At 53.0% G+C, this 15,450-nt stretch overlaps 6 protein-coding genes across 6 annotated transcripts; 1 reads left to right on the forward strand and 5 right to left on the reverse strand.

The window, feature by feature from the left end:
* Positions 1-410: 410 nt before the first annotated feature.
* NCS57_00161700 (Mannose-P-dolichol utilization defect 1 protein-like protein) lies at positions 411-1,331 on the forward strand (the record flags this gene model as incomplete). The annotated part of the gene is made up of 2 exons (XM_053051676.1): positions 411-1,007; positions 1,065-1,331. The coding sequence occupies 2 exons, from the start codon at positions 411-413 to the stop codon at positions 1,329-1,331; spliced, it is 864 nt and encodes a 287-aa protein (XP_052920191.1).
* A 366-nt stretch (positions 1,332-1,697) lies between these two features.
* On the reverse strand, positions 1,698-2,511 carry NCS57_00161800 (uncharacterized protein; the record flags this gene model as incomplete). Its single annotated transcript, XM_053051677.1, has 2 exons — positions 2,166-2,511; positions 1,698-2,110 (listed from the first exon to the last, which is right to left on the reverse strand). The coding sequence occupies exons 1-2, from the start codon at positions 2,359-2,361 to the stop codon at positions 1,698-1,700; spliced, it is 609 nt and encodes a 202-aa protein (XP_052920192.1). The 5' UTR covers positions 2,362-2,511.
* A 2,730-nt stretch (positions 2,512-5,241) lies between these two features.
* On the reverse strand, positions 5,242-6,415 carry NCS57_00161900 (PKS-ER domain-containing protein; the record flags this gene model as incomplete). The annotated part of the gene is made up of 2 exons (XM_053051678.1): positions 5,242-6,163; positions 6,219-6,415. The coding sequence occupies 2 exons, from the start codon at positions 6,413-6,415 to the stop codon at positions 5,242-5,244; spliced, it is 1,119 nt and encodes a 372-aa protein (XP_052920193.1).
* Positions 6,416-7,492: 1,077 nt separating this feature from the next.
* NCS57_00162000 (uncharacterized protein) lies at positions 7,493-8,584 on the reverse strand (the record flags this gene model as incomplete). The annotated part of the gene is made up of 3 exons (XM_053051679.1): positions 7,493-7,563; positions 7,611-8,025; positions 8,078-8,584. The coding sequence occupies 3 exons, from the start codon at positions 8,582-8,584 to the stop codon at positions 7,493-7,495; spliced, it is 993 nt and encodes a 330-aa protein (XP_052920194.1).
* A 1,161-nt stretch (positions 8,585-9,745) lies between these two features.
* NCS57_00162100 (uncharacterized protein) lies at positions 9,746-10,207 on the reverse strand (the record flags this gene model as incomplete). The annotated part of the gene is made up of 1 exon (XM_053051680.1): positions 9,746-10,207. One exon carries the CDS (start codon positions 10,205-10,207, stop codon positions 9,746-9,748), a length of 462 nt encoding a protein of 153 aa, XP_052920195.1.
* Positions 10,208-11,107: 900 nt separating this feature from the next.
* On the reverse strand, positions 11,108-12,513 carry NCS57_00162200 (PNG1-like protein; the record flags this gene model as incomplete). The annotated part of the gene is made up of 2 exons (XM_053051681.1): positions 11,108-11,945; positions 12,002-12,513. The coding sequence occupies 2 exons, from the start codon at positions 12,511-12,513 to the stop codon at positions 11,108-11,110; spliced, it is 1,350 nt and encodes a 449-aa protein (XP_052920196.1).
* Between the last annotated feature and the right edge of the window lie 2,937 nt (positions 12,514-15,450).

Raw genomic sequence — 15,450 nt, forward strand, 5'->3', positions numbered from 1 at the left:
TGGATCTTTGGCTCTGATGTCATGGCTCCAGCTGCGTGACAGGGATCACCATGCACGAGGCGGCCTGGGCACTTTCACTACCCCGGGCTTTGTCTTGGACGTTTTTTCCCGACCGTTGAAAGTTGTAGGTCTAGGGTAGGCATGTCGGCTTTTCCTCCGGCAGATCAGCCCATTGCTAGTCCCAGAGAGGAAACCGTTTCTCCAATTCTCTCCGGCATTGTTGGCCTCTTTGAAAGATTTCATGAGACAAGCATCATTGCAGTTTGCAAGCAGCGACGTCTTTTGTTGCTCCCCTTCTTTGACGTTCCTTCAGCCGGCTTTCTTTGTTTAATCTTCCTCGGACCTTTTGCTGGCTCTTCTACTTGGGCCTCGATTTCTTTCTCCCCTGAACCACCTGCGAACCAGCCATCATGGACGCCCTCAAATCAGCCATCCAGCCCATCACGCACAACCTCCCCGAGCCCATCCGCGACCTGGGCATCTCCATCCTCGGCGACACATGCTACAAGTCCCTCCTCCTTGACGTGAACATTGAGGACGCCGACTGCCTCAAGCTCGCCATTTCCAAGGCCCTCGGTATCGGTATCATCGCCGCCTCGTCCATCGTCAAGGTGCCCCAGATCCTCAAGCTTGTCAACTCAAAGTCGGCCGAGGGCGTCTCCTTTCTGTCCTACCTCCTCGAGACGACATCGTACCTTATCTCGCTCGCCTACAATGTCCGGAACGGCTTCCCCTTCAGCACCTTTGGCGAGACGGCCCTGATTGTCGGCCAGAACGTTATCATCTCGGTTCTGGTGCTCAACTACAGCGGCCGCGCTAGTCTTGCTGCTGTCTTTGTCGCTGCGCTCGCTGGCACGGTCGCTGCGCTGTTTGCCGAGAACGTTGTCGACAGCCAGGTCCTTAGCTATCTCCAGGCTGGCGCTGGTGTTCTGGGTGTCGCGAGCAAGCTGCCCCAAATCCTCACCATCTTCCAGCAGGGTGGCACCGGCCAGCTCAGCGCCTTTGCTGTAAGTTGAACTTCTGCTTTCTTCGCGACTGAATTCAAGCTAACATGAGATTCGCAGGTCTTCAACTACCTCGCCGGTTCCCTCTCGCGCATCTTCACCACCCTCCAGGAGGTCGACGACAAGCTTATCCTCTACGGCTTCGTGTCCGGCTTCATCCTTAACGCCATCCTCGCTCTCCAGATGATTTTCTACTGGAACGCCCCCTCCGAGAAGGCCAAGGGCAAGCGCAAGGCCACTCCCGTCAAGGCTAAGCCTGCGGCTGCTCTGTCAGCCTCCTCGACGGCCACCCCCAAGAAGAGCCCTACCACTCGCCGACGCGGTTAGAGGGGCCTCTACGTGTGTGGACTTGCGATTGCTTTTTCAGTCATATTGCTTGTAATGGCTCATATATATTTTAATACAGTCACCTCTGTAATGTGTCTTGTACGTAGAATAATCACATGGAGTGTTCATATGTACGAGAAACTTGACTTAGATCTTGTCATTCTTTATGATGACGACGTGTTCTTGAAATACGAACCGTAATCTAACTATCTACGCTATCTCCCATGGCAACGTTGCCCTGAATGCATCCGTCCCAAATGGTATCCCAATCCTTGCAATGACAAACCGCCTCCAACTGTAAACGCCCAAATTATGCTATGCCCGCTTGAGTATGCCCGTATTGTAATGTCCGCCCTTTATTCCATCTCAAAATATGGAACCAGTCCCGTTCCACCTGTTGCTGCTGGGTGAGCCTTTGCGACCAGCACATTGTAAACATCGACGTTGCTCGCCTAGGTTGCTGACAGAGCAACCGAAGCAAACATGCTTGCCACAAGCACCACAGGTGTGATCCTCGGTTTCGAGTCCATCAACATCCATCTCATCTCCACTGTTGCCGCCGAGGCAGGCACCGCAATCTTCGCAGTCGGATGGTGTAGACTCGGGTTGGATTGTGTGAGATGTTGAGGTAGAAGGGACGGAAGAGATGTTCCAGAATCGATGCAGTGATTGTTGAGTTGATTCAGGGCGGCTGGTCTCATTCTGAGGCTGAAGTTGATCTGGTGCAGGCATTGCATGTTTTTGGCTCTGTGCCGAGAACAGCATGTTGAGGGTACGTTCTGTCGAGCGGGTTAGCCAATGTCCTGGGGCGAGTAGAATAAATGATGAGCTTACGGTGAACTTCATTCTCGGAAGGTCTGCTATTGCGGAACCGCTTCATTGTGCGGCTGTGAAGGTGAATCGGAGTTGCTGCCATCACGGCAAAGGGGTTGGTGAGGCCGTTGGTTGCCCGGGGCGGCGAGTCGAATGAGGACACAGACGAGGGTGACGAGCAGAGCTCAGAGACGGAACGCTTGCGCTTGTGGGCCATGATTGTCGATGAATGTATGGATACTGTTGAGAATTTCGGAGCAAAAATGGCGTCGAGGCAGAAAGATGCAGGGCTCTGTGCTGGAAATAAGAGAAGGGTGAATTGTTTAGCCTGGAGTTGAGGTGAGATGATGGGTGGATTTTGAGGAGCCGAGACGAGACGCGGGATAGAGGGAGCTCAGGCCATCGCGCTCTCATCAACGCGTCCAGCCGTCTTCACGCGTTGATGGATCACGTGATTGGCGATCGCGTCTGCTAGCGGGACGGTGGGTCGCGAATATCAACACATGGATTATTATCGAAACTACTACAAGGATTACAGTGCATGAAGGTCATGGTAGTAAGTCACGTTTAATTTTCGGTGCCTTCACTGCAAATTTAGTAGTGGTGTACCTACCTGCTTGGTCGTGACTTGTCTGCCTCGTAACTTGTCCTGCGAGTTTTGCACATGCATGTGGTCAGCAGCAGCCACATTGAGCATGGAGATAGGTAGTCTAAGATAACTAAGGGTGTCCCCTGGATCCCGGTGCAGAGGGTGCGTAGGTACCTAGAGGTACCTGGATCAGAGCCTTTGTATTACTAGTTAATTAACTAGAGCTAATCGGTATACCTTACCTTTTTCTAGAGCACCGGCAAACCAAGGGGTACTTAGAGATACATAGATCCCCACCAAATCACTCAGGCTCTGAGATGTGCCAGATGGTTTCCTACCGACTTTTTGAGAGGAACCTCGACCGCTCCACCTCGATGACGGCTGCCGGTACGGTACTTCATATATAGATGAGAGCATCGTCTCATGCGAGCCCTAATGGTCTCGTTTCCTTGAACAGCAGACAACCTACACCCTCAAACATCTTGAACCTCGTTCCAAAAAAAAAAGACGTCCCTCCACAGAAGCTATTGTCGCGATCGTTGCCTTACCCATTGGGCTGAGCCTTTCTGCGTTGGCCGTTTACATCGCCTATCTTCAACTTCATGCCGCCAGGCCAAACCGTGCCCAGAGTGATGTCGAATCCCTGCCACTTGTGGATAATCCCGAGGCCATGCTTATGGGACCAGCTCAGTCAGGGTGAGTGATACCATCTACAGGGCCGTCCCCACCTATTCGCTGCAGTTGATCTTGGTGGCCCGATTGCAACCCCGAGGGTGATGGAGAGCATTCGCCCCCTCTCCCCTTTCCCTTCTTGGTTTCCTTTTTTTCTTTCCTTTTCTTGCCAAAACTAATCTGATCGACGTTCCAGACCGGCCTTCGAAAGCCAGCATCAGGTTCAATACCAGATGTCGCGCTGGGAACACAGATTGGTGACCACGCCCCGTTATCTATCGCCGGGATCCCAAACAGCATGACCACGATCCTTCCAAGTACAGAAGCCTCGCCGATTTAGAATAGATCCGCCGCCTCATTGAACACAGATTCTGGCTATCTCAGGGGAAGGGATAAAGGTGTATATATATGTTCTCTTTTAGAAAAGCGTTTCCATATCATCGCATCATTTGCTTTTTTCTGGTAATCCCGCGTCAGTTCCGGACATGCGGGGACGCGGTGATCGGTGATCCCATACAATGGTGCGCGGGACATCGGCCTTGCCCCACAAATAGCGGTGGTTTCGGACGCGGGGCGCTCCGCATAATCCGGCCGAAAGAATCGGGCAAAGAGCTTAGTACGTTGACGGGTCTACCCCGCGTTTCTCCAAGCCTCACCAAGCTCTCATTTGCAGAGCAATTTGACAGGAATCCATGGATGGCCAACATCGCAGACAAATGGGTTGAGTACCTCTGGAAAACATCCCATATCCTTATCATTGAGTTTCCCAAATAGTTGCGGATACATATTCATAAGTCATATCTAAATAGTGATCCAACATCCAGACACGCCTCAGCTAAGGTTGTCGACATTTTCGTTCCGGCGAGACGTTGAACGTCTTTGGATTGTTCGGCGCTTCGACCTGGATCGTTGAGGGCCGAGTACTTGCAGGTTCTCTACGCGCAAGTTGAACATGACTCTGGACGCTGGTCTGGACGCGAACTCGGTGAGCATTCTTTCAAGAACTGCCAAAAGAAGGGGGAGAAAAGGAAAACGTACTGGGCAAGAGATGGTGAAAAAGACTCAGGATCGCATGTAGCTTTGGCTGTTGCATGTGCTGGCCGAGAGCGAAACATCAAGAAGGCGAACCAAGCGCTGAGGGAGGGCGCGAGTAAACCAGGGATGGAAAAAACAATCGCAACGATGACTTCGGTTGATAGTTGCGCCATTCGAAAGGCATGAAGCTGAACCAGAATGCGTGAGGCAGCGATCTTTAAAGGCGAGATGCTATCAATGTGAAGATGAATGTAGACTTGTAGAAGATGGTTTAAATTCGAAGTATCTGCGTATTAACTCATATAGACAGCCCAGGCGCGCTGTGTGACGACCGTTGGTTCTGATTGGTTGCGTTTGCTCCTTTCAAGGAAGTAGCTTAGGTATGTATGTACACGAACTTCAGAAAGGCCCGGACTGCCTTGCCCCGCCATCGATTAGATGGATCAAGGCTGGGATTGAAATTGCTACCCAGACAGGCCGAGCCAGGCCATCCCAGGGGATGGGCAATCAGGCGGTGGGGGCAATCGAAACTGCAAAGATGCATTGACAAAAATATTCAGATCCATCTGGGTTAGACACTGCGGAAAGATGATCTACTATTTCTTTTTTATCACATAGCCACTTTTGCCCCGAGTCCCGTTTCTTTCGTCCACCACCTGACAATATCGAAGTAAAGTGTGGAATAAAATAGACGACTATGCCAACGGCAAAAGGGAATGATACCCTTCAATAGGCTCCGAGGCAATATGGTCTTCTATGCTGCTTCACACAAACACCGCTGGAAATATCAGTGAAATCACTCTAATCATCCTCCTCCGCCGAAATCTTAATCACCAATTTCCCAAGCCCCCCCTTCCCAGCAGCAACCTTCTCACAAGCCTTCCTCACCTCTTCAATATCCCCTAGCTCAACGGCAGTATACACTCCCCTAACCTTGCCCTTGGCCACCAGATCCGCAACCACCTCCATGTCCTCTCTTATGTTCGGGCTTCCGGATACAAACTCGTGCTTAATGCTTGTCCCGCGGAGCTTCCACCAGTACGGCAGCTGCGCGAGGTCGAGCAACCAGCAAAGCCAAGAGGGCAGGTGTTCCGGTCCGAGCATGGGACGCATGGTTTTGCTGGGGGGGATGCTGGCGATGCTCATGAATATCCCCGTCTTGGGCTTGAGAAGCGCCGCGGTCTCGTTCCAGGTTGCAAACTGAGTGTTGAATGCAAAGTCGACTGTGCCGCGGCCGACGAGGGAGACGACGTCTTGCGTCTTGTAGTCATAGAGCTGGTTGACCATGCCAGGCAGGTATTGCTCCACCAGCGGCATCTTGGACGTCGACACTGTTGAGATGATCTTGTCGGCTCCGAACATATTGCGTGCTACCTGAATCGCGGCAGAGCCAGATGAACCGAGACCGGCGGGGATGTAGACAGTCTGCCCAGCCAGACTGTCTTTGCCCTGAAGCTCTAGTCCGCGTCTGATGACCTGGAGCGCGGTGACGACGGGGCCTGGGAAAGTCACAGCCTCCTCAAACGACACGTGCTCAGGCTTTATGTGAAGAAATCGCTCCTCGGATAGGGCATATTCAGAGGCAAATCCGGGTTGTGGCCTAGAAAACATAGGCTTCTCCATGTCGAAGCCGTAGACTTCGTCGCCGACCTTCAGGTTCTTGACTGCAGAACCGACGGCAACGACCACGCCGGCGCCCTCTTGAGAAAGGGTATAAGGATATCTGTGACATGTTAGTTAACGCTAGTCTTCTCGGTTACTTCTAGGGATGTCCTTACTCCACCGAATACAGGATACGTAGCATCCCAGACGCGAACTGGGTGTCGCCGGTACTGATGGCAGCAGCGCGCATACGCAAGAGAACCTGTTCAGGCTTCGTAATCTTGGGCGTAGGTCTCTCCATGATCTCAAACTCAGAGGGAGAACACCTCTTGGGCGCAACGAGGGATCGCATAGTTGGTGGCATCTTGGCCATGTTGATGATCTTTTGTATCCGAAAGAGTGATGCGCTGTGCCTCATTCCGATGACTTGTAAGTCTGAGTTGAATTTTCAAGAAACAGAGAGCACAGCAGTCCCTTTATCTGTACAGATAACCTCATACCGGCGGCGGAGTTGGTGATTTCGGCGGTTTCGGTGGGGCAGTTCGGAGGACCCACCGAAACCGCCGAATGCCTCGCCGGCAGCCCTCCGGCGGCTGGAATAGGGGTGCGGACACGTTTGCGGAGTTCATGTGAGCTTGGGGTAGCTTGTGGGGATGCCGGGCGTACAAGTGCGGACTTGGTTTGCCATACCTGCGGAAATCAACGATGAGTGTCAACCGGTAAAGGGGGGATCAGGGGTAGGTCTTGTTGATTTGTGGTCAACGTTTCACACACCAAAAGGGTTTGTCTAGTCAAGTTCTAGAAGCTGTGGCTTATCAGGCTTCTGGAATTGTGGCGTCTCCCTCTAGTCTTCATACCGATCAAACGACGGGGAGATTGACTGAGGAATGCGAGAGGCTTCACAATTAGGGCAAGGAGATCTCATCGCAGATTGGCCCAGTGGCCTGCTTTTGTATTACCCCAGCCAGTCATTCTTCTGGCTCAGTTCCTATCATACATTCTTGCCCATTCCAAATCCCAGACAGCTTGCAACACATCCCACAGAACCGCTGTATAATGCGATGCATATTGCCCATGATGCAGCACCGACCAAAATATGGCCATATGCTTCAAAGAGGGTGATACATGTTTGGATCTGGCAGAGTTAGTAAAGAATTGGTGGTCTTAACAGAATATATCCACACCTTCGGATGCGTGGTTCGGCAAACCACAAGGGCCTAAAAGCTCCCTGAGCAAATGACATGCCACGCTGCCTGTCAAGTAACCGTCCACGGTGTTGGTACAGAGTTCTGTCGAAAGACGAACGAATCATTCGCATGAACTCCTTACGCTGCTTGATTAAAATAGTCGTAAATCATAATGAAGGGAGAGTCCCACCATGGACATCAGCCCTGGTCTCCCAAGCGATTGGAAGAAGCTAGCCTTATGGCACTCATGAGGTTCACCACACTCAATAGAAGAAACCTCGGCGCCGCTGATGGTAGGTGTGCCAGCGAGAGTAACTCGACTCATCTGCATCGCCTGAGTTAGTCGAAATAGACAACCATTTTCGAACGACCAACACAAACCTCTGACACGGCTGATACCAAGCTGATCACCCACATTGATGTATCCCTCCTCAATGTCGCCCTTGTCCTTTCGTACATTCGCCACGGCGCTCTCGTCACCCTTCCAGGTGCTGCGGCACATCGGACAAGTGACATTACCGCTGGCTCCCTTGGTGCGTGCCCACATCTGGAAGCACTCTTGGTGGATGTTCTGACCACATGCCGCCTTGCACCAGACGATGGATCCGGGGTTATCGGCCTCCAGCTCACAGTAACAGATGGGGCAGTCACCTTCGATGGGCTTGCGCTTGTCGGACTGGCCGCCCGAAGGTGCCGAGATGGGAGGCGCAGCAGCAAAGATGGTCTGGAGCTCAGTGCTGAGGAGCCCGAGCTGGTAGACAAGGTCAAATGGGGCATTAAGAACCTTCTTCATGATCTGTGATGAGATGGTCAGCGAAATTTCCGCGCAATGACAGACGCCAACTCACGTAGAGGATATGTTTGCACTGGTTGCCCTTCTCGTAGTGGGGACAAGTGCAGCTGGGTCGCTTCCCAATGTGAACATTGTAAATGTTGCCAGTAGACCCCGTCATTTCAATATCCTCTTCAGGACAATCATGAGTGCCACGTCGAGTTCGGTTCAAGACGTAGAAACGCTGAGACAAGGCGCGTTCATAGACATCATGAAATGACTGGGGTGGCTTGGGTCTGAATCTGCGCACTCGCTTTTCCTCCTGCTCCTTCTTTTTCTTCTTTGGCTGGTCATGTTGCATCGTCAAGAAGTATTCCAAGTCAAAGTCGTCTGAATTGTCCGCCTTGCGCTTTTTCGAGGGGGTGTATTCAGGCTCATCAGTCAGGTTGACTGGATTGTCTGGGGTCTGACCCGCCCATGCGTTCTTGGCCGGGGTGCGTGCGACTGGTTTCTGAGGTGTTACAAAGCTTCTGCCAGCATTGAAATTCTGGCTTCTAGCCGAGTGTGCCGTAGATGATCCCATCCTGAAAGACCTCAAACGCTCCAGGCAACTGATGATTGATGCGAGGGTTGACAGGGGGAAAACGGAGCTTCAATTGATTCATCCAGGGTAAGACCGCCACATTTGATAAATGGCGTCAATGATAAACGGTAGGCGCAAAGTCACGTGCACCTCGACAGTGCCGTTTCAGATGACCGTTATGACCAGGCCTCAAGTAATTAACATGTTACGAGTTGGGGGGCAGCGCAATCGTCGACATTCAGGGATCAGTCCTCACATCCAAAATAACCTCACATTAGCTATAAAGCGCCAAGATATGGACCCACACGTGGAGTGACCGCGGTCTTTGGAACTGAGCAGACTACGCATTCAAGCGCGTGAGCCAAAATAAGGACAAGTTCCCGAAGGTGTGCCGCGCGACGGTATACTACCTGGACGGAATGAATGTCCTCAAGGCCACCAGTTGGTCTAATTGGAGCGGGCAGAAGCGCATCCAAAGAGACATGGGCAAAATGAAACAAATGCAAGACGACTATCCGGCTATGCCTTCACTTTGGCCCCAGATATCTTTTTAGCAACCTTGGCCATCACTGAACTTCGTCCACAGTTCGAGAACCCCAATGCCAATAGCTTCAAGGCGTTGCACGAACAACATGTCTGGGACTACCTCCATCAGGCGATCGAGGTCGCTGAGGCTTGCTCCTTCACTAGTCTGACAAGCAAAGTCGTCATTATCGGGGTGGCAGACACCGATGGAGCTGAGCGACCACGGGGGCAGCAGACCACGGGCCACACGGCGCGGCCACAGTCCAAGACAATTGGTGCTGGAGCCACCGCGGTACCAGCTATCCCGTTTGCTGAGCCGTACCCAAAACGGCACGACAGCAAGTCACCCTCGTCAACCTACCTAGGTACCGAGTCACCAACGGAGATTCTTACCTAAGGAAGATGAAGAATTTATGAAAATAGCGTTATATAATTATAAAATAATAATATGATTATTTTATAATTCAATCTCCTGGTTTGCTTATTATTAGGTAAAGTTCCTCTTTCTCCCGTAGCGAAGCGCAGCCGTCCTGACCTTTTTGTCGTCCCTCGTTTGTTGGTAAGATTACCCAGGGCACCCTCTCGGATGTCATAAACTTGGGACTTGTCGCTGAGATCTCGTCTGAGCTCGGCCAGTCACTGGTCTTTTTGGTCTTGGGCGTTTGCCATTTCGAGCGTCAACGTGGCTGCATCGACTTTGGGTTCGTGGCATGCTTTGATCGCTCTGCCCATCTCCCCGGCGACGTCTGTCTCGTTGTCCAGTTGATAATCACGGCACGCGAAAAGCTGATCCGTCAGTGCCTTTAGGCGTACTGCTTCGTTTGGGCTTTTCTTCTTTAGCTGGAAGGCTATGCCTTCAATCTCCCGAAGGGCCAGGCTGATCATATCGGGCTCCTCGACAAACCCTGCATCGATTGTTGTTTGGCTCTCAATGCTTTCTGCGAAAGGCGCATCTAATAGCTGGAACGCCTTGGACTTCGGGCTTTCGCGAGTGAGCCAGTTGAAGATATCGTCTCGTCGGCGTTCTCTAATAAGAGGAACTGTCTCATTTGTGACTTCCCTTTCAATGGTAGCCGTGTAGGCTGTTTTCCAGCGCATCTTCGTTTGGGTATCTCGTCCAGCCAGTGGACATGTTTAGGCTCCCACTCGTCTGCCGTTATGGTGCTAGGACTCCTCAACTGCTACGCGATTAGCAGCAGCAACAAGCCGAGTTGGGACGACATCAAAGATCGCCGAATACATCACCGCTAACACCACAGAGACATGGGCCGCAAGCGGATTCCAAGGCTCGCGAATTATCCTTCAAGATCTGGATCCACAGGTGGCATCACGGGCTGGCATAGATCGCTATTGTGGGGCAAACATAGAAGTCAGCTGAATGAAAATGCGCCATGGCATTGATTTGTTCCTATCTTCTTCAACTACTCATCCTTCTCTTTTGCCTGGCCTCATATCGCTCATGATAGCCGAAAGGTAAACCTATCCAAACGCCCCAGAGCGTGGGATACATCCCATCCCCGCTCACCGTAGGGTACAGATTCATATATATGCCACCCCGCCTTGATACGCCCCTTGTAAATAGATGATAAAAAAAAGGTAACAAAGGAAATGGAAGTCCATGTTGTAGTAAGTACAGGCCGTGCCATCTAGTAGCAGGCCGGATCGGTAGAATGGTTCAACGCCGAGTCTATGCTATGGCTTGACAAAGATGTATTAGACATGAAGGGAATTAGGTTGTGGCCGTAACGAGTCGTCGAAGTGAGAGTATCATGGAGGTCGTGTGGGTTTGGAGCCGTGGTACTATCATCGAGGTCGTCGGATAGATGTCGTGGCTAGCCACGAGGTGGATATCACAGCTCCGTCGAGGGGCGGTGTAGCTGACTTGACTGCGTCGTGATCCTGATCTTGATCGAAGTGGTCGGTGGGTGGGTAGGGTATATATAACAGCCTTGGACAAAGCCGAGCAGGGTCGCACAACAAAAGAAGCGCGCATCCTGCTCAAGGCAAGGGTCTTCGGTGGCTGGGATCTCGGGGTTGCTGATATCGGTGACTGTGAGATTGCTGTTGGGCAGCCACCCACTCCGCGGACCCTGACTGAATGCCAGGTTGCTCTGCAGGCAACTTGGTATCATTTCCTGACGCACCGCCTGGAGATCCAGGTACCAGATCAGTCACAGCTTGGGCAATTGAAGCCACAACATAGCCCCGCATTTGGCGGTCCTCTCGGCTATCCTCCTTCTCCAAACGAAATCGTTCGTCCTTGCTCATGTTGGCTCGTCGGATGTTCTTGATCTCCTGCATAATGTAGAGTAGGACCTCCTCGGGGCATCGGTTGCGCTCGGTTGCGTGCTCGTTCTTGCGCACATATCGTCGGGTAACATCAGTAGCACCGTCAATGGAGAATGCAATGCAGTAGGACATCTTCTTGCCCCATCCCTCTGAATAGAGGCGAGGGTTGTCCCAGGCTTCTTCGCAAGCATCCACATGCACCCATCGCTTCTGGTGATCCGAATAGACTTCGGTCCAGACATGGTCCTCAGCGTTCCAGACCCAGCGTACACGGCCGCCAACAGCTCGGCAGAGCATGCTGAAGCAGTTGGCCCATTCACCAACGCGGCCTCGTCGGGTCTGGAGTAACCGCCAAACGTCGCCATATCGGGGGAAGCGCTCATAAGCTCCACAGTTGTGTGCGGAGCATCGGTACAGTTCCACTCGAAGAGCACCGCAGGCACTCTCTTCGGGTGTTGGGGCAGTCATGCCCTGGGCAATGGTAGGGGATAAGCAGACAGGGCACGGTGGGTTGTTGACCCATGTGAAGAATGATCGCTTAAACCACCTGTCGGTTGTGTTAGTTAACATTGCCCAGCGTCGGATTAAGGAACCATGACATACCTCAATAGTGCCCTGATAACACAATCTTGGTAACCCCATTCGGGTTGCCGTCCGTCTCCCATACTCTCTGCTTGAGCTTGGAGAACTTGTGTCTCCTCCTCAGCCTCACCATAGATACGATCCAATGGAATGGTCTGGAGAGCCTCGTCCAACAAACCGGGGTTTTCGTACTTTGTTGGTGTTAATGATAGGCTGATGAGGAGGTTTCTGAATTTCTGGGAGTCACGGTCGCCGGCATCGGGAGGAGTTGGGATCTTGGGGAGATGTCGGAGGGCGGAGTAAGAGGGAAGAGTAGGACCGTTGGATGTCGAGGGTCGGCTGCTGCCAGAAGGAGTAGGACTTCGCAAATTGGCGCTCGAGGCTCGTTCGCCGAGGCTTGGAGATCCGTGTCGGGACGAGGAACGGAGGTCATTCATGCGCTTGTCGCGAAGGAGACCCTCGAACTTGACCCGAAGGTCCCGCGCCCATTCCTCGCCGTAGCCATCGCCGCCAGGCGTGCCTTGGCGGTCCATAATGGACAATAGTGTTGTTAAATTGATTGGAAGATAATTCGATGTGGTTGTCGGAGAATAATGGTCAATAAGTGTCGATGGTGGATTGCCCAGATGCGTGACTGGGTGGAGGTCAAGTGGCTCTGTCGCTGATATTTACGGACCCAGGCGTCTGGATCAGCAGCGAAAAGGTCGTCGTGGTCGTGGTCGTGTTCGTGGGTTGTCGTCGTCAGCAGTATATGCGTGTTCGTAGACCCGATCGCCACGGGACACGCGGAGGCCTAGACAGTTGGCTATTCTTCAGAGTCAACTGCTAGCGTCGTCGATTGTCGCCTAGGCAGATGTCGCTCGCTGAACGGGTGATGACTAAGGGTCCTCCTGGTCGATGTTCCTGTCGTGATGATGGTCGTCGACTTGTTCGTGGTTTGCGTGAGCTTGTGTCGCTTCGTCGTCGCCGTGTATGGTAAAAATGAGAGGAGTTGGCGAGCTCGCGGAAGGCGAATGCGGATGACCAGACAAGAGAGACGGGCACAGAGGCAGAGAGGGCAGAAGAGGCAGGAGGAGGCGGCGATGAGAATCGAGGGTGGACCAGGGGAATAAAGGGACGGGGTGTCTCGGGAGGGTGTGCGTCTGGTTCGCTGTTGCCCACTCCGGGTCAGGCCTACGATGGCAGTTTACGCGTCAGCAGTGAGCGCCACGGCCAATCAGACCCGTAATTGGTGGTCGAGGTGGGGGCCGCTGGGCGCAGGTGCAAGTACCAGTACAGCCGCTTCGTACTCTTTTTCTGGGCTTGTACCAGACTCAGCTGTCGCGTAGTGAGGAATTGCTCTGCTCAGTGGAGGTCAAGGGGCATAAATGGATGGCATTTGCAGGCTCCGATCGTTATTTAATATCACGGGACTACGAATGCTGATGCCGCGTCCTTCGCATTCGTTACGTTGCTGAGAAGACGTAGACCTCTGTGAAGGAAATGGCTCTCTGGGGAATAGCCGTTCCAGCGACATGGGTCAAGTTCAAGTCCGCGCAAGACCATTCATCATCAAGAGGCGAACTGGAGAGGGCCAATCTCAGCAGCCCGCTTCTGGGGATGGTAGCCCAGGCACTGGAGGCATCAGAGGTACGTAGACTGTGCGTACGCAGCCTGGGCTTGATGATTTGAGGAGAGCGAGACCGAGTGGCGTCGTGCTTCAGTCCTCGTCATCAGCGAATTTTACAGAGTCTCATCAGGCGTCAGCTCTTGTCTTTGATGGCGAAATGAGCAGCAGATGTGCAATTGGAAAAAGATGGGAATCTCTGTACAAAACGGAAAAGAACGACAATCGCTATCTGTGGCAATGAGAGGTCGAACCCACAGTCCATCCCCATCCCCCCGAGCTTGACTCAACTCAGCAGTTGATGAGCGCGAGGAGAAACAGACTGCGCGTCCACTGCAATCGATAGATCTCATGTCGGGTCGCTCGCTGTCACTTGGGCGGAAAACTGGAGTAAGGTGATTTCGATGTCTCCCGCTGGTCCTGTCTGGCTGGAGACCGCTAGAGACTGCCAGAAAACCCGCTGGAGTCGGCCGCTATGCTTCTGCAAGTCACTCGACCCTGGTACAGTGACAGGTACCGGTACCTGGCCGGGTACGTGCCCCTCGTCGTGGTGGGCGATGACGAGGCAGTGGAAGAAGCCAGCGACAGGACGGAGCGGACCAAAAGCCCATCGTGGCACAGCTGAGGCCAAGCCACTCTGCCCTGCAATCCTTTTTGTAGAAACGACCGACGGTCTCTCCGCACCGCGCACTGCCGCCTCAACAAGCCCCCTGAGCCAATTCCGTGGATACATTACAGCTGGATATGAAAGCTGAGATCGAAGACATGTGCGCATCTGGTTGCGTCTTGCGCGCCCGCGCTTATTGTTTCACTGACGCAGGTCCCTTCTTCCAGATTTTGGGAAGATACGTTCCCTTCTCCAGATGCTCCAGCCACGACGACGGCGTTCCTGTGGCGGTGCGTTATTTCCAGTTCCACTTGGCCCTGGCCCACTCTAGTTTGACTCGAGGCCTCAGCGTCCCGTCGATAACGTGGAGAGCGACGCGGCCTCTTGATCCTCGCAATTCTACTACTCTACGTATTCCGATGGCGACGTTTTGGATCCTGTTTAACTCTCCGTTTCTCCCGTAAACGCGCATTCAGAGATTCGACGTCGTCCAGCTGACACGGAGTTCCGACTGAGGCCTTCACCTGCCATCCTGATTCCTGCTTGACCAGGCTGTCACTTCTCCTCCAGGGCTGTCTGGTTGTGGCTATTTACAGCGCGCCAATGAACCCACGTCACATCTGCTGGGTAGCAAACAACTCCACAGCGATCTGCAACCTCCATCTTGTCTCAATCTAATTGCTGTCTACCTGAGGAAGCCCCCGCGGCACCGCGACCGGTCACCCAGGGCCGTCGATTTGACAGCCGCGCACCCTCAAGCGACGTCCTTTCAAGACCATCTTCTCACCACAAGAGGCTGGGCAGATACGGCAAAGAAGCTTAACCAGCTTGGCGCGTGCATCGCGTGGCCCTGTCTTTGCCCCTGGGAAGCGCGGCCACGTCCAATCCCGAGATACGATTACGCAGACCTCAGCTTTTTTTCTCTGGCTCGGTATCGCTTTTCTGCCCCCCTCGCCCTGTTGCTTACCCGACCTGGCAACGTTATGGCAATCCCTTGCGACTAACACTCACCCTGCATCCCTAGGCCATCTTGGCAGCGGGAACGTTCAAAAGTGCAGGCGTCCTTTCTCCATAACGGAGTTCCAGGGGTCAAATCGGACCCGAATTCATCACTCCGTTTTCCCAACGACCACCGCCGATCTGCTGTCCGTTTCCGTTTCCGCTCTTCGATGGGGTCCCCACCAAGGCTCAGGCAACGCGTCCAATCGCTCCTTGACCTCAGAGACTAGTCCTGCATCGCCCTCCAATCAGCCCCAG

Source organism: Fusarium keratoplasticum, chromosome 1 (assembly GCF_025433545.1).
Source record: "Fusarium keratoplasticum isolate Fu6.1 chromosome 1, whole genome shotgun sequence".
NCBI classification, from domain to species: domain Eukaryota; kingdom Fungi; phylum Ascomycota; class Sordariomycetes; order Hypocreales; family Nectriaceae; genus Fusarium; species Fusarium keratoplasticum.